At 45.8% G+C, this 22,577-nt stretch overlaps 1 protein-coding gene across 3 annotated transcripts in view; it reads right to left on the reverse strand.

Annotated features, from left to right (window-relative positions):
* CACNA1E (calcium voltage-gated channel subunit alpha1 E) overlaps positions 1-22,577 on the reverse strand; it is a gene marked incomplete at both ends in the record, with an annotated part of 378,613 nt that overhangs the window by 208,587 nt on the left and 147,449 nt on the right. For all 3 annotated transcript variants that reach the window (XM_080824813.1, XM_080824815.1, XM_080824814.1), the window contains 3 exons: positions 4,492-4,673; positions 5,853-6,005; positions 7,067-7,170. In XM_080824813.1, coding sequence (XP_080680939.1) covers positions 4,492-4,673; positions 5,853-6,005; positions 7,067-7,170 — 439 coding nt within the window. The remainder of the gene's footprint in view (positions 1-4,491; positions 4,674-5,852; positions 6,006-7,066; positions 7,171-22,577) is intronic.

The following is a 22,577-nucleotide window of genomic DNA, read 5'->3' on the forward strand; positions in this document are numbered from 1 at the left end:
GAGAAGGCAACTGAAAAGCAGAGCCACGAGCACTGCCGCAGACCAAAGGACTGAGAAGCGAGGAAGACTCAGAGAGCTTCCAGACTACAAGTCACCTCACTCAAAAAGCCGGTGAGGACTGTGAGCATCTCTTTCTCCACAGCAGCACCGAGCCTCCCTGCCAGTCAGAACAGGCCCAGCTGCGTCCCAGGAGAAAGGGCACCCCCAGAGAAATGTGCACACCCGCCTGACTTCATCAAGCCCGAGCGAGAAGAGAGACACCTCAAGCCTCAGAAATACAGATGAAAAGCAACAGACTTTAAGAGCAGAGGCTGGAGTGACTAAGGACAGAGCCTGGGAACCTCTGGAATCCGCGTGTGAGTCTTCGTAACGCAAACAGCAGATCACACCAGACCAGAGTGACAACACAGCAAACAAGACCGACCAGAAGCAGGAGCAAGCCCGGTCCCCAGAGCCAGACGCAGTCCAGGCGACTGGGGCTGGAAGGTAACAGGAGAGCCACGGTGACCTCTGTGGAGTGAACCGCCTTGACCGCAAGCAAAATGCATTGCACCGAAGAAGGAACACCTAGTCAGGGCAGGAGAAATAACATGAATTAAACGAGCAAGAATAGGGGAGGGTTTGCAAGTTGAGGAGACCTTCAGAGAGACAGTCACAACAGGAAGAAGCCGCCAGCAGAACTGCAGACTGCTTTGCATTCTTTCCACCACAAGAGGGAGGAAAGCCAAGAATACAGTTGGAGTTTGACCAAGCTGAATTGAAATTTGGGTAGAGGCTAAATTGAGCAAGCCTGACTGCAGGTCGCCCCCGCGAGGAGAGCCCTCCCTGCCCCTTACAATAACGCATTCTAATGAGAAAAGCCACATGCAGATGAAGTTAAAAGTAACCCAGAGCCTGTTACGCACAGCTGATGAATTGTTGAACTCTATACCTGAAACTAATGATGTACTATACGGTGGGTCATTGAATTCAAATTTAAAAAAAAAAAAAAAGGTAACCCATAGCAGAGCAAACAAAGTCACAGGAGGCATGCAGGGAGAGTCTGTGTAGCAGAAAAAGGATGCCAACAGGAGGGAAGCATTTAAATTGTATGGAGAAAGGCTAAAACCAAGTCCAAGTGCTTGAGAGAGCCTCTGTGCTCTGTGTAAACCTGAAGGTTCTCTTCGTGCTTCCAGCACAATCGGCGCCAGTGTTGTGCATACTGGTTGCCACCATTGACTAGAAGAGGCTCTGGACTGGGAAATGAGAGCCCTCCCTACCCCCATCCCTTGTGCCCTGGGGGAGGAAATACAGCCCCTGGGTGGACTGAGCCTTCCCAGGATATGGGGGAGAAAGGGAAACTAACAGTTACATTTGCATCTCATTGGGATGGTGGTAATAATGGCAGAGTGAGAGATTTTCTCTAGTAGAATCTGTAATACTGAATTTACTAGTTGTTCATGGTTAATTGCATGGTGTGCGACCAATTCTAATATATATACATAAAATTATGTCATTACCAAGTCCTGAGTTAAATGAAAAATAGTCAGGAATTGTTGAATTGGCTATGAGAAGCGTCAATTTTTCAACCATCGCCTTCCTTAGGCATCTCTCATCTCACACTTTCAGTGGGTATAGGAACAGTGAAAGGAATGATAAATGAATGAATGTGTACTATGTAAATAGTACACAATTTACTATGTAAATTATTTCCCTGACCCCCCCTCTTCCTTTCCAAGCTGAACGGCTGAATTTGGGCAAATTGAAAGCATCTATGATGGAAGCCCACCATATACGGCCAGCCCAATGCCCAACAGTAGGAAGACTCCGCTTCTCCGAACCTGCCCTTCCAGAAGCAGACAACCCTAACTCCAGGCTGTGCATCCAGCCTCTAGAACAGAGACCGCCTGGGTCAGGCTTCATGCCCCAGTTCCCCGCTCAACTGGATGGAGCCCCGCCTTTGCTGGCTCTTTCTTCTGAGGGAGACACATGTTGTCCTGCTTCCACTGGTGTTAAAAATGAGTGTCTTTTTCCTCCACCTTCTCCTGAATCAAGGTTAGTTTTCCACCTCCAACGATACCTCTACCTGCGGATTCCTGGCTCCCCGCTCCTAGATCCAATGTTGCAGAAAGTGAAATCATTTCAGCATGGACAGAGGTTCACTCTTCCCCAAGAGCAGCCAGCCACGTTTTAGAAACCAGCCCTACAGCCCAACTCATTCTCTCAACCCTGGATTCAACCACAAGGGTAACAGGAGGCCTTCAGTCAAGTGAAGTTCAACAGCTGGAACTGGAAGTCGGAGAGAATATGAGTCTGTGGTCTTGGGAGTACATGCAGTGAAAGGTTTCAGGGGATCGGCAGCAGGATCTCTTCTCCTCCCTGCTTCCTCACTGGAGCAAAAGTAGAGACAAGAGCAAGATCATTGTCTCTGTGTGACCTCTATACCTATGTCAGGTAGACAACTGCAGAGAAATGGGAATTTAAAAAGAGCACCGTGAGAACAAGCACCTTTCTGCCTCCCTATTTCCCTAGTATCTAGAAAAGTGCCTGGCATACAGTAAAGGCTCACTTAGTATCTGTTGAAGGAATGAATGAACAAAGGAACTCATGCACATGCTGGGTGATTTTTCAGCTACATTCCCATTTGTCTCGGCATCACCAGAGCCCTGGCTCAAGAGGACCGACAGATCACGCCTGCAGGTTCAAATGCGACACTTCTCCTTTCAGGCTTTCAATGCATTTATCACATCACTTAGGTGAGTCTACACATATAATTGAAATACATCACTCCCGAAGCCCCACGAGTGACACCAGCCACAGTGGGGCCAGTGCTGTAATTTCCAGAGACGCCGGGCTAATCTGAGTGACACGGCCTCCCGACATTTCAAATAAGGAGCAGCTACACTCACCCATCTGGCCTCCCTCCCCTCCCTCCTGCTACCCCCACAACTGGTAAGAATCAGAATGTCCTCAAGGTGTTTCTAGGTCACAAGTAACCCCTGGGCTTGCGGCACATGAACTGTCCTTGGGATTTCTTCACTGCCCTGTAGAGATTTAGCATAACAGCCTGTGGCTCTTTTCCACAAAGCTCAGACCTGACTTGCTCACCCGTATGGAGATAGGTCCAGGTTAGTAACGGACATGTACGAAACACCTACTTGTGCAGGCCTTGTACAAATGCCGACTCTCTGGGCATTACAGTCTGGTCGGGTCTCTCCTGAGACACAGCATCTCCTTTCCCTCCAGTGTAGATGATGTCCAGAGCTCCCTCTGACGAGTGCTTTGTGTAAGTTATCCTGTGCCCACCCCTGCCCCCATTAAGGCTTCTACAGATAGAACCAGGTTTAAAGGAGATAGAAGGCACCTTAGGGTAAAGGCAGCCTGTGAAAGTAAAGATACGAGGTACAATCATTCCAAAGTGTCTGCTTCAGGGTGGGCTGGCTAAGTACACAGGCAAATACAGACCTTTCCAAGCACCTCTACAAAGGCAACCTACCCAGACTGCTTTGCCCGCTTGGGTTCCCTCTACATCCAAGCACACGTCTCCCCGACCCCTGTCATTTTAGAACTCGGACTCTGCCCATGCCTTCCACAGCTTGTTAAAATCGGACTCCGGGAGGCAGAAGATCCTTCAGTGGTCACCCGGTCTGTTGTGTCACCACGCCAGAGTCCCCTAACATCCCGGACGGGCAGTCAGACAGCCTCGTCTTGTGCACCAGCTCAGAACCTTCCGAACGGGCCCAATCATATGAGCCACCAGAAGCACTGGTAAGAAGTATAGAGCCCACGAACTCTTCAAAGCTACACAAAAACCAAAACCTGCCCAGAAGAGGCCTATGAACTCAAGTTTTAACCAGTGCCCCTACTGAGTCCGGCAATTAATCATGTTTCTTATGCACATGTGATGCAGGGGTTCTTGACAGGAGCTGCATCTCAGCATCAGCTAGGGAGCTTTAAAAAAAAGAAAAAAAAATCAATGACAGGCCTTTACCCCAAGCTATTTCTACTTAATCTGTCTGGAGCGGAGCCCAGGAGGTGTCACTGTTTAAAGCTACTAGCTGATTCCAATCTGCAGCCAGGGTTGAGAACGACTGTAATATCTTCCCCACCTGATGGCAAGCTCTTTGAGGCCCGCAACCAAGGAGTCTATACCTCTTGGTACTCCTTACCGAACCCCGCCACCGGGCTGAACCTGCCAGAAAACATACTCTATCACTACTAAGGTGATTTCATTTAACTAGCTCCGTTCACCCATCCAATGGGATGTGATTTCCTAACTCTGCTAAGAAGCTATGTGCTTCTACTCAGCAAAAGGCCAGACGATAGAAGGATATGAAGTGCTACAACTTCTCACGGTTGAGTCTGCCCACCCACGCGCGCGCGCGCACACACACACACACACACACACACATACAGCCCTCCCGTGCCCTAGAACAACCGGCCCAGACAACGTCAGAAGGCTCATCCCAGGGCTCTTCCCTCTTGCTGCAGCCCCCTGCCAGCTCTACTCACATTGTACAGCACGGTGGTCCACCCTTCCATGGTGATGCACTGGAAGACGGTCAGCACAGCAAAAAGGATGTTATCAAACTGGGTGATCCCATCGTTGGGGCCAATCCAGTCCCGGCATTCATAACCAGCTGGGCAGCCCTGCACACCACATGGGTGAGGGGGGTCGAATCCTTCCAGAATACCTGCAGACACGTTTGGAGGGCAGGGGATATACCACATGGTGGTTAGCACGAGCTGGAAAGGACTCCGGGGAGCCACAAACACTCAACGCCATTTCTCACAGAAGGGTGTGTCCTTCCTTCTCTCAGGCTCCCTCCTGCCTCTGGCCTCTCTCCGCCTCACAGCTCCCATACCATGTGCTCATCCCAGCACTTCCCAACCTCCTCTGGACATGGAGCTCTTGTCCACGCAGCCCTACTTCCTGCAGGCCATGTGCTCTGCGCTTGCCTGAGCCCCACAGGACACGACAGACTGGATCACACAGGACAGTGTGAGGTGGAGGCAGGATCTTACTGAGTGTCTAACTTCAGACTGTGGTGTAGACCCTGAGTTCGTCCTGCGTTTCTTGGGGACAATGATAAACTATAGTCCCTCCACAGTAGGGCTCATTGCCTTGTTCTTCTGGCCTAAATTCCTGGTCTTGAGTAAGACAATCAATCAATCAATCAGTAAAATGAAACTCCAAGGTAGAAGGTGTTCTTTGAAGATTTCTTTAATAAAACACAAACATTATACAAAATTGAAATTCTTCAACCTCCCCCTGATGCCCTTTCCTGCTAGGCTATGCTATTCAACTTGAAAAGAACAAATAAGATACAAAGAGATAATGATTTGGGTCTGTGAACACCACGAATCCCCCAGCCCCCCCGGCAAGCCAAGCTCAGGGCTCCCGCAGCTCTTCTACACCCTCTGTGGGACACAGCAGAGGAGGAGGAAGGTCACAACATGGATCACGAGGGAAAATGTCTCCACAGATCTAGAGAGATCCAAATCTGACTCTGGACTCCTGGATCCCCCTGGCTTAGGAGCCAAAGAGGACACTGTACAAAGCATATTCAGACACATGAGGTCTGACATGCGTTCTGACAACCTTCTACCACGGGATGGGGGAGCTGAGACCTCCTGCTGGCAATCCTCTGACTGCCAACTTAAGAGGTCATTGGTTTTGCAATATCAGTGTCCAATGGGGACCCTTAGTCTAGGCTGCTTGTGCCTCAAAAAGCTACCAACTTGGGAGTTTCTAATTCTTGGGCTGGGTCAGAATATTGTCTTCCAACCAGTCTCCCGAAGACCTGAAATTACTCCAATGACCAGGGGGGCGAGGAAGGGAAGAAGTCGAAGGCAGGAAACAATGACCCTACCTGAATTGTTTGTGAAACACGCGCGGTGCAACTTCCCACTGTAGAACTCCAAGCCGATGATAGCAAACATCAGGATAGCAAAAAAGAGCAGAAGACCAATTTGCAGAAGAGGCACCATGGCCTTCATGATGGACTTCAGCACAATCTGCAGGCCTGGAAGGCAAGGAAGAGAATGACAAATGGAGCCTCCCTGAGCACCACTGGATACGGCAGGCTCCCTTGACCTTCTCCTACAAGTCTTTGAGGGAAAAGAACCTCTGGCCCTGAGATGATGAAGACAATTTGCAAAGGGACAACCAGAGCAAGTCAAGCCAAAGACAGCCATCACAACTACTCCTGGGACCCATCTAGTGCTTTTTCTCACCGTTCTCTAATCATTTACGTGCTTATTACTCCTCACTTCTTTGTTTCACCCCCTGTTGTCTTCTGCTTATCTTTCACAAACTTATTAGAACATGCTTCTTTCCTAAAAGAAATTAAGCCTGGCCCTGCTAGGCTGTAAGTCCTATGAGAGCAAGTACAAGGTCTGCCTTCCCTCCTACTCCATCTGAGAGCTGGCTTCTTCTCCACTGTTGTGGGATCACCGTTAGTACAAGCACTATTCATAAAGCACCATACACTTTGACCCAGAAATTGCACTTCTAGGATTCTACCCTAAGAAAATAATCAGAGATCTGAATAAGATTTAAGTAAAAAGATGCATGTCGCCACACTATGTCTAGTAGCAAAAAAATGAAAACAATCTAATGTCCAGCCATGTAGAAATGACTAAATAAGCCAGCCTGTATGAGATGGGCTGTAATATCAAACTTTTTAAGTCATATTATTGAGGAATAATTAATGTCAGGAAAATCAAATGCTTCTACGACAGGATCCAGACGTATACACACAGTATGATCAAATTGTATTAAAATGCTTAGGAAAAAATGCATACAAATATAGGATAATAAGCGCCTTTCCTTTTTACTTTATAACATCTTTTTTACCTTGCAAATAATTCTACAAAGATCTTTCACTATCTTTAAAATCCAGGGGGAAAAAAGAGTTGCTAGGTTTTAAAGTAAAATGTTATGCTAGATCCCTGCATCCGCACTCTTTATTACCACTGGAGAAATCATTTCTTGTTTATCCCAGATTCCTCTGGTCCCAGATCCCTCGGGAACACATCCGTAAAGCTACAGCAGAGGAGAAGAAGAAGAAAGACAGGTGCTCACTAGGTATCCCCGACACGAGCTTCAGGGGCCTCAGGACACGCACAGCCCGGAGGGTCCTCAGGTCCACGTGTGTGTTGAAGTGGGTTCCTGCCGTGGCCAGGATGCTGCAGATGGAGACACAGAAGGTCAAGGTTACCACAGTCTGGCTTTCTTCCCCTGACCCAGGGGAAAGCCGGGTTGAGGAGGGATCAGCCTGGAAAGCACACGGCGCTGAGGGCAGCTGCACGTGGGCGCACCTGAGCTTGGGTGAATCATCGCTGGTTCTGACTGGAATTAAATTTAGCCACATCTGGGTTTTACATTGCACAGAAGGAAAACTTATCATCACACCAGAATCCTAGTTCCAGATCATGAGTAGAACACCGGCTCCCTAGCATCTGTCCCATTCCTGCCTCCAAACCTTGTCCCCTCCTCTCCTATCTATTCCTCGCCAACCTCCTTGCCCTCTTTCCAACCTGCCAAGGCCCCAGCCTTTCCTTAGATTCCCCTGTCTCCTAACTCCTTCCGGGACTTTCTCCGGATCAGCTGCAGTCAAGGCGTAACTCGTTCTTCTCCACCCTGGCACTCAGGAGTTTTTACCAAGCGAATCGATCACACTGAAGCTTATAAATCACGGAGTAACTTCACTGGTCCTCACACAGCACTTTTATAATAGCTCCACATCGCTGCATAACTTGGATTTGGTTTCTCTGCTTCCATTTTCCACCTCCACAGCCAGATACACACACACATGTACACACACACACACACACACACACACACAAATCCATAACAACCCTATTAGACTGTGTACACCAAGTGCCTTGTCTCGAGGAGACAATTTATTTCATATAACCCCATGACACTGCAGGTGCTGTGGATAGTCGATGACACCTGAGATTTAAGGAAAGACACAGCAGGTGACCAAGAGCCAGCAGAGCGGGGCTCCCGTTGTGACTCAAGCACTTGAGAACCGAGTGACGTGAGGCAAGTTACACATTCCAGCAGCCTCACTACCCATCTACAAAATGGTGGGAGTACCAGGACCTCGCTACAAAAATAAAATGAGATGGTATTGAATAGTAGTATTTTACAAGTTATAATGTGCAGACTAGATATGACATCCAAAATATTAATAGTACTGGTTTTGCAACTGGTTTTGTCTAATTTTAGTCTTCTTTCTGTGGAATAGTCCTTGTCCTCCCTCATGACCTCTCCATGACAATTTCAGTGATCTGGAGCCACCAGCAAATAAGTCATTTAGAAAACCGAGTTTTCTACATAGTCAAAGGGTGGAGAGAATAGTTTATGTCATTTCATTATTTCAGAGGAAACATTTCCTCCAATACTTGAAATCGAGCTTGAATGAAAGGTCCGTGCTGTATACCTCTAGAAAGCAGAGATAGGATCAATAGGTACAAATTACACAGATCCGGGGACATAAGAATCATGAGCAGTGCTGGCCGAGGACAAGGTTGAATGTTTCATGGGGTAGGTCCACTTCCCAACATTACACACACTCAGCCACAGACCGTACAACTATCTGTTAGGCAGTTAAAAGTGTTCCAACAGGGGTTGAAGCTTATCTAAACAACCAGCAGGGATTTTTCTCAATTTTAAGACTATAATTCTATGTTGACCCACCCTCAAAATAAGAACCAGAAAGAAACCCTACTCTCATAATGGGTCTCAGGAACTGGGCAAGCTGGTTCTCAGGTCTCCCTCTACCTCTCCTGACCCAAACGTCCATGCTGTCTCTGAAAATGTGCATCAGGGTCTCTGAGGCTGCTTTTGAGCTTATCTGCCAAAACCAAAGGGAGAAATCCGGGAGGAGAGGGGTATCATTTCCAATACGTAGGGGAAACCTGCCGAGAAAAGAGAGCAAGGAGAAACGTCGAACATAGGACTGAAAAACAAAAGAGATAGAGAAACAAATAAAGGAAGGAGGAGAACGAGAAAGCGCAAGGAGAGTGTGGTGATAACGAACCAGAACCCCCAGGAAAACGGGGTCACTGTTCTGCTGAATCTGCTAACAGGGGAGGAATCAGCTAACGGTCTCCTCAGGCACGGAGCCCACGGGAGACGCCTCGCCCTCGGGCTCGCGTGGCCTCGCGCGCGCGCGCACACACACGCTGGGGAGAATCTACCCTGTTCGGAAACCAGAGTTCTGTTTCCTAGGATACCCGGCTGTACACGAGATGCTCTTTCAAGTCCTAAGAAAGAGCTATTGAAAAGGAAAATTTCCTTCCCAACCCCGAGTGGAAGGAGGGCTATTTCAGAACATGGAGGCAGGACCGAAAGACAAAACTGAAAGGCAAGAAGGAGAGAGGACAGGAGGGAGTGGAGAGCGAGAGAAAAATGCTTGAGGGAAAAGAGAATGAGAGGACAGGCAAGCGAGTGGTGAGAAGAAACACGGAGATGAAAACAGGAAAGGAATAAGAAGAAATAAGTGCTGGTGGGGAGAGGCAAATGCAAGAGAAAGAAGAATTCTCGTGTGGGAAAGAGAATAAAAAGTAGAGTCAGTTTGAAGGAGAGAAGCAAAAATATGGCACCTGTGGTCGGGACCTTGCAGGGCGGACCACAAGACATGCCCGTGCTCTTTTCATCAAACTGTCCCCCAAGTTATCCAAGCAGCCCCAAACCAGCCGGGACCACACCACCTGGGGCTCCATTCTCCCCTTACCCTCAGAAATTTCTTCTCCTTCATCCCACACAGAAGAGCTCATACATTGGCCACTGGCTGTTCCCTAGTGTGCACATCATGTCTGAGGGCAGGAGGTCCCATCCACTTGGTAGAAGCAGGGGCAGGGGAATTCTTCGGGGGCAAAGGATAATTGAGGGCAAGGGCCCTGCTGTGTGCCCCCCCTAAAATTCTGTACCCACTACCATCTCTGCCCTGCCCACATCTTACAGGAATTCTGTTTTCTCCGGTTTCTCCTCTGTCTCTCCCACAAGATCTGGAACCCCTCAAGTAGAGACGCTGTCTTCCTCATGTCTACACCCCACGCCTAACCCAGGCTCTGGCAAGCAGAAGGTGCTCAATGAGTGCCTGATGGACCCAACTGCACTGAGGAAAGCAGTCAGTGTGTTGAAGCAGAAACCAAACGGGCAGGAATACCACAGACACCCTAGAATTTACCCATGGGAAGGGCAGGTGGCACAGGTGGGCAGCTACCCAAGCACACGCCTGCTGGAGCGCGCGGGAACACACTAGAAATCTGTCCTCAAACATTTTAGAGTCTAATGAGGAGCTTCCAGTAGCATTTAGGATGCTGCTCTCCAGCAGATCCCACAGGACAGGATCTGCCCTGTCTTCAGCAGGAAAGTTAGAGAGAGGGAGGGTAGGGAGGAGACTCCACATGTTAAAGACCTGCCCTTTCGCACGGCCTCAGCACTGAAGTCTATAGGGTTGCGCAAAACTCTGGGCCTCACACGGAGTGGGACCGATGCAGGAGGCTCAGGACAAGCGCACGTAGAAGGCCCAGGCCCTCGGTCTAGCGGAAGCGGACAGACAAAGGAAATAATTGTAATTCACGATGAAGCGTGTCATAACGGGGATGCTTCCCAAGCACTCCAAGAATGGGACGTGCTGTGGGACAAGGCTGGCATTTTCATCTCAGTTATTTTGTGAAATCCCCAAACATATCCTGATATTACGACTGTTTCCATCTCACAGGAGAAGAAATTGGGACCTAGAAATAATTGAACTGCTAGTACATGGCCAGAGCAGGTATCAAATATCAAAGTCCTTCCCCTTCTGGTGTTGAAGTCTAGACTTTCCCCACTCGGCCAGCTCACTGTGCGCGGTCTTTGTCAGCACCACACAGCTCCACTGGTCCTTAGTCCTTTGTGCTTCTAAAACTACCAAGGTCACGGTGTTTAGTCTCCCTACGAGCCAGTGAGCTGGGCTCCCCTGATCCTCAAGCCACAGATCACTGAGTCCCACAGACTCATCACTGACCGCTGTCCGGACCAGCAGGTCAGAGGCTCCTTGCACCTGAAGGGACGGCTGCTGTAATATCTACACACACACACGCACACACACACACACATGCATGCCACAGGATCGGAGTGAGGCCACTGTGCAAAATTCCAATTCTGAGTTCATAAAAGCCTGAGCTCTGTGTCATTGCATGCCGCACACGCGTGTGCTCTTCAAAAACAGAGGCTTTGTTTTCCAGTTCTTTTGTCCCCAGGAGCACAGGGCCTGGGTGGGGAGCTCTGTACACAGAGGGGTGCTCAATTACCACTTTACCCCCAAAGCGGAGGACAGACATGAACCTCTGAGCACCACCGGCAGAGACAGAGGGTTCGGTGCCTGTAAATATTCAAACCCTGTTCCCTCCTGCATGTCATGGCTCAGCTGTACTCTAATGCCTCTGCTCTGGGCCATCAGCAGGTAGAAGAGCCTACAGGCTGATGTGATCCTGAGGGTGTGGCGTGACCTGCACTACAGCGGCAGGAGATGGAAGGGACGCTCTGAGCCATCAACGGCCATATGGTCTCTCCCCAGCTCAATCACCCAAAGAATTCCTTTTGACCTTGGGGTTCTGTCTTAGCCTCCTTGTCAACCCAAGTCTAACAGTCTCTTTTCACACTTCCCTGAAGCATGATGCAAATATTATACCAAAAAACTATCTGTTGCTTATCTGCCATTCAAATTTAACTGGACATTCTGTATTTTGTTTGTTTGTTAAATCTGGCAACTCTATTCAAGGGATGACCAGGTAAATAGCTTCCCTCCCAGTTGTTTTCGTAGCCCTAAACGAATGTGTGAGTTCTCTTTTGAAGAAGAGACACAAACCAGGGGTCTCCTGCCTTAAGGCCCAGGAGTCCCTCCTGAGCTCTAAAAAGTACCTCTTTGCAGGTACTTTTTGACTCCTGCATATTACAGGAGACCCCGAGGAGACGGGGGAGGCCTAATTCAAGTTGGATTCCCTACACAGATTTAAGCCAGGATGTCATTTCCATGGGTAATCCACCAAAATGAGTTGCTGTGTCCACTTAGAAGTGTTTCAGAGGTGGTTGGTTCCTTCTTCTCTTCTACTATTTTACCTCCAATGAAGCACCAAAGCCTTACATATCCTTCCGTCAACACATCTCTTGGATTCACCCCTTATTCTCCAGCTTCCTTCTTGCCTGGAATGCCCACCCCCTTGCCTTCTCTCCCTGCCTAAATAATAGGATCCAGACTTCAGAGCCAGATGGCATCCTACTCCTCCGTGGAAAAGATCTACAGTCAAAAGAGACTTGAACCAGGATTATGAGGAAGTGGTAAAGCATGTACCGTCCCATCATACCGGCTGGTTTCAAATGCCAGTTCCCGCACTCACACTATCTGCCTGGCCTTATGCAATCGCCTCCCTGAGCTGTAGTATTCTTATCTGTAAAATGGGGACAATACCTTCCTAAGGGGTCGATGTGAGCATTTAAAAAGATAAGATGCTTGTAAGAGTGCTGACCCGAAAAGTTATCAAGAACTCACCGAATTAAAGGGGTATTGGAAGACCAGGCTGGAAAAACAGGAAAGTGGAAATCTCGGTGTGGTAGGCGGGATAACAGATTCAAAGAGATCCAGATCCTAATCCTGGGAACCTGCGAGGGTTACCTGATTATGGCAAAATTGACTTTGCAGATGTGATGAAGGATTTTGAGATGGGGAGATTTTTCTGGATCATCTGCGTGGGCCCTGGATGCAATCACAAGTGCCTTACGAGAGGGAGGCACCGGAAGATTTGGCCAGAAAGAAGGCGATGTGATGAGGTGCTGTGCTGTTAGCTTTGAGGACGGAGGAAAGATACAAGGAACACAGCTCTAGAAGCGGGGAAAGCCTAAGACATAGCTTCCCCATCCTAAAGCCTTTGGTGAGAGCACAGACCTGCTGATAACCAGTACAGCCCAGGGAAACCAATCTTGGAGTGTTGACCTCTAGAACCGTAAGAGAAGAAATTCGTCTTACGCTACCAAGTTTGTACAAGTTTGCTACCGCAGAAATAGGAAACTGATACATTGGTAAAGGTCAGAGACTCCAGGAGATCTGATTCCTAGGCCACTGTGGCTACTGCTAGATGTATCATCACCGACTGTACTGCTATCGTAGCATTGACAGCTTAAAACTCATGGCAGAAAAAAGCATGCGGTGGAACTTAAGTCACATGCCCCCTTACACTTCATCTGGCTATACTGGGACGGTCCTCTAGCACTTCCAAAGTGGGCAAGACCCCCATCAAGTGCACACACGATAAGAGATTCTCCCAGAAAGGAGATTGGGGGCCACTGGGGAAGTTGAACCTGGAATAGCTAGAAACACAACAATGCCCACTAAGCCTGACTCACAGAAAGTACTTAGGAAATAGGGTCATGGAGGAAGTTGAGAAAGAACCTATCTGAGTTTGTATCTGTTTTAGTCTCTAAAATAAAGGGATCAGGTAAAGGGACTTCTCAGATCTGTCCTGGCTCTAAGACTCTGGGCCAAGACCCGTCCAAACGGTGCTGCACTTCTCCAGCTCATGCCATCTCCCCTTTCTCTGGAATCTTGAAAGCTGCACAACATTGAACACCTGATTTCAAGTTCAAGTGTCTTAGAACTAAAGTCTGACTGTTAATGATAATTAGCTGCATCCTCATAACTCAGTTCAAAGCGGGCTCCTCAACAGCAGAAAGTGCCTTTCACATTTCCGTCTAGGGTCCCTTCCCTAACAACATGCAACAGTAATGCCCAAGAGATACCCTTGACTCTGGGATAAAGGGGTGTTAACAGATCCCCACTAGGGCAGATCAGATCGACTTGTCCACGGAGCTGTGAATGAGCCCATCGGCACCCATATAATTAGATATCCACACCGAAGGAGATTTAACCACATGTGCAAATAATGATGATCTATCAAAAATCTACTAAATTACACCTAATGTTGGGCTTTCCATTTCTTTTAAATAAATTGCTGAAAGTATAATTTGATTTCGGAATCAATTTCTAAAGATTTTACTTCATTTTATCAAAAACAAACAAAAATAGTCTCTGTGTATTAAATTGTTCCGTGGAGACAAGCTCCCCTCAAAATTCAATTTGACTAAAATCCATCTGAGGGATAACAATGAGGCTGAGAGAGAGAAAACAGCTGTTAGCTCTGGCCCAGTACCAGTCTCTGCAAGCTGCCCCCTCTTCCTCCCCAGACCCTGTGTTAGGGCCCTTTGATCCCATTCAGGCTTAGCTCAATCCCAGAACCCAGAACCCAGAACCCATCTACAACGAGCGGATCATCACTGAATGTATGCAGTGCGGTAGGCACTGGCATCACAGTGGAGAACAGGATGAGATGGAGGCTGTCCTCAAGAAACTTAATGAAAAAGACGTTACATAGATCACAATTACAGTTAAGTAAAAGGTCAGGGAAGGAAGGCTTTCCTAGGAAATGGCATGAGCCCAAAGGTGAAGCATGAGTCGGCCAGAGGAAACAGTGTGGGAAGAGCGTCCCAGAGGCAGGAAAAGGCATGCATAGAAGGGACAGAGCAGAAGGGAGATTGGTGCACTTGAACAATTCAAACAAGAGCTGGTGAGTCTGGAACTTAGTGAAATCCAGGGAAGTATGGAAAGCAGAGAGGCTAGAAAGTGTGGAAAATATCAAATAAAGAAAACTTCGCAGGCTACGTTAGAGATTGGACCAAGCCTGGCAGCGCTCAAAATCCAGGCTTGCACTTGGTAATGGAACATCAGCTTACCCATACTGTTACTGGGAGCTCCAAAAAACTTCCCTGATTGAACCACTGGTCTCTTATCTTCTCCCCAAGTCCCAGCCCCGGCTGCTAGAAATGTGTGTCTACCTTGGTCACTATAGCTGAAATAGTGCTGACTTCTATTCCCCTAGGCCCTTCCTGGGACAGCTGTTGCCACCTGCCTCTGCCACAGTAACCTTTCCTGATAACACAGATATCCTATGGTCATGCCAACCAGGAAGGCTGGGTCCCTCTCCCGCCCAGAGACTGAATCTAGATTATCCTAAGCAAATCTTCCATTGTCCTATTCTGAATAGTGACTGGTTTAGGAATGAACAGCCCACAGCAATCAGGCCTTTGAGTTTAAGGGAAAATATGCTGTGTTGCTTCAACTCACCCATGTTCTTAGAACAAAAGTAAAAGCATACAAAGCAACAATTTTCAAATCTTTTTTGAACATAGCCTGCAGTACAAAACATATTTTATATCACAAGCCAGGATGAATATATGTATGTATGTGTATGAGTGCATGTGTATGTGTATAAAATTCCACAGTGCCTCATCAAATAATACTCTTTCTATGTGTGATATATTTTTTCTTCAAATTTTCCTTGCTATCTTTTGTTTTTGGTTGCTAGTTGCAACCAATTAAGTTGACGCCATGCCTCTCTAATGGGGTCGACCTACAGTTTGAAAAACCCAGATGCAGAGACTAGCTAATACACATGCTCATTCTAAGGAGACTGTTCTAAAGAGGACAAGACAGACCAACATGAACTGCTGCTCTAATAGCACCATGTGGTTTCTCAGTGTTTTCCCCAAATGATGAAATGGTTTGCCTTGAAAAGTTCTGCTGTGCTCTTCCAAGAACAGCAGACACAGTAATCCAGGAGAGACCCTGTTCCCTCCTCTGTTACCAGAGATAGAAACTACATCTTGCTGCCTTTCTGAATGGGTTAGTCTCCCAGAGAGACCACACCTTTAAATCCATCACAAGGCAGCTATTTCTGGGCTTTGGTTGGTTGGTTAGTTGGTTGGCTGTTATTTATTTAGGCTTGGGTCCAATTTGGTCTCTGACCAAAGCCTAAGATTCTGCTTAGGAAGAAGTCATCATATTTCTTGGGAGAATGAGGACAGGAGGGTCAAACTGTCCTTTTCCAAAAGAGAAGTTTTGTGCCATTTCCAGAAGGGACAAGTGGTTCTGTATTTAACAAAGGTAAGGCCTACCCTTTCTGGAATTTAAAATGGGGCTCCTAATTAAATTTCCTAAGAATCTCTGGGGCTATAAAGTGGTTCCAAAATATACTTTTTGATGAGCAGAAAAATCATGGCCTAAAAATCCTCTCTTTTTCTTTCCCACCAAAAGAAAATTCAACAATCAACCCATGTCACGCCAAGGAGAGGAGTTTGTATTAACATTTGAGACGAGATAATTCTTTGTCGTAGGGAGCTGTTCTGTGCCTTGCAAGATGTTTAACAGCATCCCCCACCTCTACTCACTAGGGGCCAGTAGCAACCCCTCCTTCTATCCCCCCTGCCCCAGGTTATAACAACCAAAAATGTCTCTAGACATCATCACATGTCCTCTGGGGGTGGGGAGGACATACTCCTGGTTGGGAACCATTACGGATGGAGAACCTCCTTCAAACTGAGCAGTAGCCTGATTAAAGGCAATGTGTGTTTTTCCCTACTGGTCCTCGTCCACTCTGGGAGAAGCACACTCAGCCCTTCTCAGGCAGACACAAAGATGTTGTCACAGTGACCCCCAGCCACAAGTCATAATTTTGATGCAAATGCATAGATGCCGGCATTGATAAAAATGTCCTCTGCCGCCTTCTTTAAACATCTAGTGGCCACATGAAGCTTAACCCCAGTGCGTCTACAAAGGAATCTTTAATCCAAAAGTTTCCCCAAATCATGCAAGGTAAAGAACACAGTAACATGCCAAGGAGGGTTTTGTGTACTTAACCTCAGTGTAATGTAGTGTAATGTAATGTAGTGTAATGGAGACAAAGGTCAGGTTCCTACCAGTGGTCCTGGGTTTCTTCCTTGTTTTACAAGAAAGCTCCTGATGATTCACTCAGACACTGGAAGGAGAAATGCCAAGCGATGGGTACAAACACTATGAGTGTCATTCAGGCCCAGGTGGTGGTGATGATGATGGTGGTGGTGGTGGTGATGGTGATGATGGTGGTGGTGGGGATGGTGATGATGATGATGATGGTGGTGATGGTGATGATGATGAAAAAAATGCCTTTTTGTTTCACTGTTTACATAACCCTGTCCCATAAAGATACCATTATTCTCCATTTCGTCTGTTCGAGAACTAAGGCTCAGAGAGAGCAAGTGGCTAGCCCAAGATCCCAGAGACAGTAAATGATCAAACTGAGACCCAAACCCAGAAATTTGATTCCAAATTTGGAGTGCTTTCAGTAGCTACAAAAGATAATGGCTAATAGCTAGAAATCTATCCCAGAGGCACCTACATTCAACCAATGTCTTCTCTAGGACAACCACAGGGCTGCCTCTCGGCAAAGCCCACGGTGTCCTGTGACTGCAGGATCATATGAATGTTACCAAAACTGTACTTCAGAGAGCTGGCAAAGACAGAGAATTGCAGGAGAGGGAAATCCCACATTATAAGAACTCGCTAACATAAATACATGTTCTTTCAGTTGTTTTTCTCGTAGTGGCGAGGGATTTGTATTGATCTACCACCCACACACTTTCTCTCACCAGGTCTCCCTCAGGTCCAGGGACAAGCACTTGTGAGATGGCTGGCCTGGGATAGAGCAGAAACCAGCTGAGCAGTAGAATGCGGCTGGTTATCCGTGTAAGAGCCAAGCCCCTAATGCCAGCCGCATGAGAAGGCTGCACTGGTGACCTCCAGTATCACATTACAGAGACCAGCTGTGTAATCCCCCACCGCCCCCACACAGTGGCCTCTTACTGTTTATTTGGCAAGGACTCCTCTTCCTCCAACAACATGACTTTACCCCTACAGTTCTTTTCAAAAACTGTGATGCTCTTACATGCCATTGCTGCCCAGTTAAGTTTCTCCCCCAGGGATGTTTGGATGTAGGACCAGAGTTTGGCTGATCTCTCCTGAAGCAACAAAAGCCCTAAAATGAAAGGCTTCAGGAGCTGTCATTGTTCTTACAGAACAAAGCTGGCTGTAGGAAGAGAGAAGAATAAAGCTATGGGATGGAGGTAAGAGGAATGAAAAAAAGGAAGGAATTCCTCTGTAGCTAGCACCCTGATCTGGCAGTTCCTGAGGCCCAACTACTTTCTGACATTTCGGCAACTTGGTGGTTCCATGAGACACATCTTCCTTGAAAAGCCCCCCGCTTGCTTAAATGACTCCAAGTTTGGTTTCTGTCACTCACGATGACCAACTCACCTATTCTGTCCAGATAATACCATCTGGATAAGAAACCAAAGTGAAAGTTGATATAACTGGCTGGCCAGACAAGAATTAAGTAAGATACATAAAAAAAAACAAAGAAAAACTCAGAACCGTGCCCCTGGCATGGAGCCAATACACCAATTAGAGAATATGCAAGCTTTTTTCTTGATGTCACTTTAAAAAGTGGCTTAATTCGAAGATACTGAAACACTGCTCCCTCGTCAGCTTTGGAAAGACTGAGAAATTACACATATTCAAGATCCTGGGGAGAGCCAGAGTCCTCTTGTCAAGACTTCAAATGTGAATGAATGCAGGTTAACACTAGATGGTGGGTTGACTGAAGGGATACTCGAAGTAGGAGGAAAAGAAAAACCTAAGTAATAAAACTCTACCTTCTCCTAGTGTATTGGGGTAGGAGACTTTTTCTTCTTCTTCTTCTCCTTCTTCTTCTTTTTTTTTTTTTTTTTGGATGTCTGAGGAATAGCTAGCTAAAAGAATCTGAGTTTATAAAACCTCTCAAATCAATGACTCTTTCAGAAAAATCATGGATCCATAAATTTTAGAGAAAACGTATTTGTCCATTGTTCCACTTTCCTAGTTCAGCCTACAATGCCTAAAAGATTGATTAGTGTGACAGGCATATGCCATCTGTCTTCTAGGATGACAAGTATTAAAAAAAAATACCCAGATAATTTCCCATACTTGCATAGCAGACAAACCTACAATTACAGTGCATGATGAAGAGGCAGCCACAAAATTGTTATAAAATATCAACTGTCTGTAGGGCCCCCAAATGAACTAGAGTTATTTGTCAGAGAAAACAAAGTGCTTTTTACTTTTTAGAGTCATTAAACCAAAATTCCTTCTAGTACTTCTGAGTCATAATACATCCCATACCACCTATTTGGAATACAATAAAGTACAAGCAATTTTAATAATTAAAATGAATTGGGCCTATATGCAGGAACTCTTTAATTGTTACCCAAATCTATTTGATAGAGATATGTAAGCACAAAGTAAATGGTTTTAATTGGACTTTCATTGTGAATAGATAAAATGCTGAATTACTGGAAGAATCCAGAGGTTACTCTCCCAGAAGAACTAAGAGACACGGTCATTTTCTCAGACAGGAATTTTAAAGAGCATCTTTTTTCTATTTATAAGGAACAATGGCATGTGTTTATTAATAATGGAGTCTAGACCAAGGACTGCTACCCCCCGTAGAAGTGCTGGCATCCAGGGTCCAAGTTTAACTCAATGGCAATGATCTTTCTTTTCAGCTCTGAAGTTATTTTTACCTTGCCAGCTATGCAAATTAGTTCATGGCCTCGGAGCATGAAAGAAACCAGGCTGAGACCAGGTTAATATTTTATGAAAAACTGAAAATACTTTAAGCCACTGATCCTGGCACTGATCTTCACGTACTCTATCTATAACTACCCTGTATAGATATTGCCATGGCAAATTTCTGTGTCCATCTAGCGTCAAAAAAGGCAAGCTATAAACAATTCACAGAAGAAGAAACAGAGACTATTTAGAGGTTATATGAAAAAGTTCCACAGCATTATAGCCAAAGAAATTCAAATTAAAACAACACACAATAGCCTGTTCTTCTGTCAAGTTACTACCACTAGAAAGAAAGCATATTGGTCCTCTGCAAAACTACTGGACATTTTGTATATAAATAAGGTCATTGAAGATGTTCACTCTCTTTGATCCATTAGGTTTAGGAAATTATTTTAAGTCCATATTCCAAAATTAGGGCAAAGTTTCACATACAATGTTGTTCAATGAAGGATTTTTTATGATAGTAAAACATTTTTAAATCACCCACAATTGAATAATAAGAAAACAAACAACCCAATTAAAAACATGAGCAAAAGAAGTAAACAGACACTTCATCAGAGAGATGGGGATAACAAATAAGCACCATTATTTAATCACTAAGAAAATGCAAATTAAAATCACAATAGTTCTCCCTACATACCTACTGGAAAGCTAAAACAGAGATGAAACTAAACAATAAAAAGCCCGATAATACCTTATGCTGGCAAGAACGGAGAGCAAGGGCAACACTCACGTATTGCTAGTGGGAATACAAAACAGTTCGACCATTTTGGAGAACAGTTTTGCAGCAGCTGCTTAGAGCTAAACCAACATTGCTATATGACCCCACCATGAACAGTTACTTATCAAAAGTAGATTCATAATGGCCCCAAACTGGGAACAATCTGAGCGGTGTCCCTCAAACGGTGAATAAACAAATTGTGATACACCGATCCCACCGCCAGACAGCAACAAAAAGAAATGAACTACCGATCCGTGCAACGACATAGGTGGCTCTCAGAGGTATCATGTTTCATGTAAGATGCCAGAATCAAAAGGCTACAATCCTATCTGATTCCCAGTATATGCTATTCTGCAAAAGGCAAAACTATAGGGACAAAACAGATCAGCAACTTATGAAATCCTGGGGATTGGGAGAGGAGACTGGAAGGGGTCTAAGGGAACTTTGAGAGTGAAAGAAATATTCTTGTCTTGATTATGGTGATGGTTAGCCAGCTGAATACATTTGTCAGGATCCTCAGTGTTTTCTTTCCATGGTGGTAAAATATACATAAAATTTATCACCATAACCATTTTTAAGTGTACAGTTCAGTGGCATTAAGCACATTCCCACTGTTCTGGAACTATCACCATCATCTGTCCCTGTAACTCTTTTTATCTTGTAAAAGAAAAACTCTGTACCCATTAAATACTAACCCCCCTTCCCCCCTTCCCCCAGCCCCTGGTAAGCGCCAATCTACTTTCTGTCTCTGTGAATTTAACTACTCTAGGTAACTCATGTAAGTGGAATCACAGTATTTGCCCTTTTATGACTGGTTTATTTCATTCAGTATAAAGTTTTCAAGGTTCACCCATGTTGTAGCATGTGTTAGGATTGCCTCTCTCTTTGGAGATGAATATTCCCTTGTACATATATACCATATTTGTTTATTCATTCATCCATCAATGGACACGTGGAGTGCTTCTACCTTTTGGCTACTGTTAATAATGCTGCCATAAACACTGGTGTACCAATATCTGTCCAAGTTCCTGCTTTCCATCCTTTCATATATATATGCAGAAGCAGAATTGCTGAATAATATGTTTATTCTAGGTCTAATTTTTTGAGGAACTGCCATACCATTTGCCACAGAGAGTCTTAGTGTTTTCACAAGAGGGGAATGGGTTGAGTATAGTGCACTCAATGAAATATTATGTAGCCTCTAAAATGCTATTCCTACATTACTTTTAGTAACATGGAAAAAGTCATCATATAGTTTTGCACAATTAAATTCAATAATATGAAATGTGTAAAAGAAGAAAAAAGACTGGAAGGAGAACTATCCAAAGGGTAACAGTGATCATCTTCAAGTGGTGGAATTATAGATTATCTGTATTTTCTTTAGATTCCTCTGTATTTTTCAGATTTTCTTTAATGAGAATGAAATCCTTCTATAAACAGAAAAACACAACTATAAAAAGAGAGAGAAAGAAAGGTTGATTGGACCTTCTCCCTAACCTGAAGTCAGCACCACAGAGAACAACTCCCATGCTTTTCAGAAAACCACTCTTCATGGCCCTGTCCAGGAGGGCCACTGAACTGGATGGTGATTTTTACATTCATATTAAGGACCAAAGACATGTTTTGATTTATGAAAGTCAAATTAAGACTAAAATTCAAAACATGTAGAAAAAAATTGCAATAATTGTTAAATCCTTACTTAAAACAAGCAAAACCTTCTAATACCAATGTGGACCTGCAGAGCTAAGGCTCCTCATGCTATAGACCAGCCTTCATCTGATGCCCTCCCTGCATCCCACGCCCTCAGGGGCTCTGTGCTGAGCCCCTCTGTCTTGTTTCCTCAACTCCTTCCTCTCTAGCTGTTGACACAGCATTTCCTGGATGTGCGAGGTGTCCCTCTGCAGCACCTTCATGTCGCTGTCCAGCTGCTGAAGCTGGTACACTCCTGCAACTAGCCACCTCCTCAACCCACTTCTGCCCTCGCCACTCTCCGGAAATGACTTCCACTAAAGGTCATCACTGACTTCCAGGTCCCCAAATCCAGCATGTACTTGTTGGTATTCATGTTGTCATATTTTATAATTCTGCAGTATTTGGTGCCCTTGTTTTGAAATTCCCCCCTTTCATTCTGAGTTACTATTCTTCCTCTGGCCACTCCTCTTCCTCCACCCTCCTTTAAAAACAAGGTTTCCTACAGTTTCATACTTGCAACCTTCCCCCACCTCCCCCCCCTTTTTTTCCCAATCCGCACATTCTCCCTAGGTGGCATCCCTGAAACCAAGCTTCCAACTCCCACTTGAATGCAAATGACCCCCCAGCCTTTATCTCCAGAGCAGACCTCTCTC

This window comes from Martes martes (assembly GCF_963455335.1).
Source record: "Martes martes genome assembly, chromosome: 15".
NCBI lineage: Eukaryota > Metazoa > Chordata > Mammalia > Carnivora > Mustelidae > Martes > Martes martes.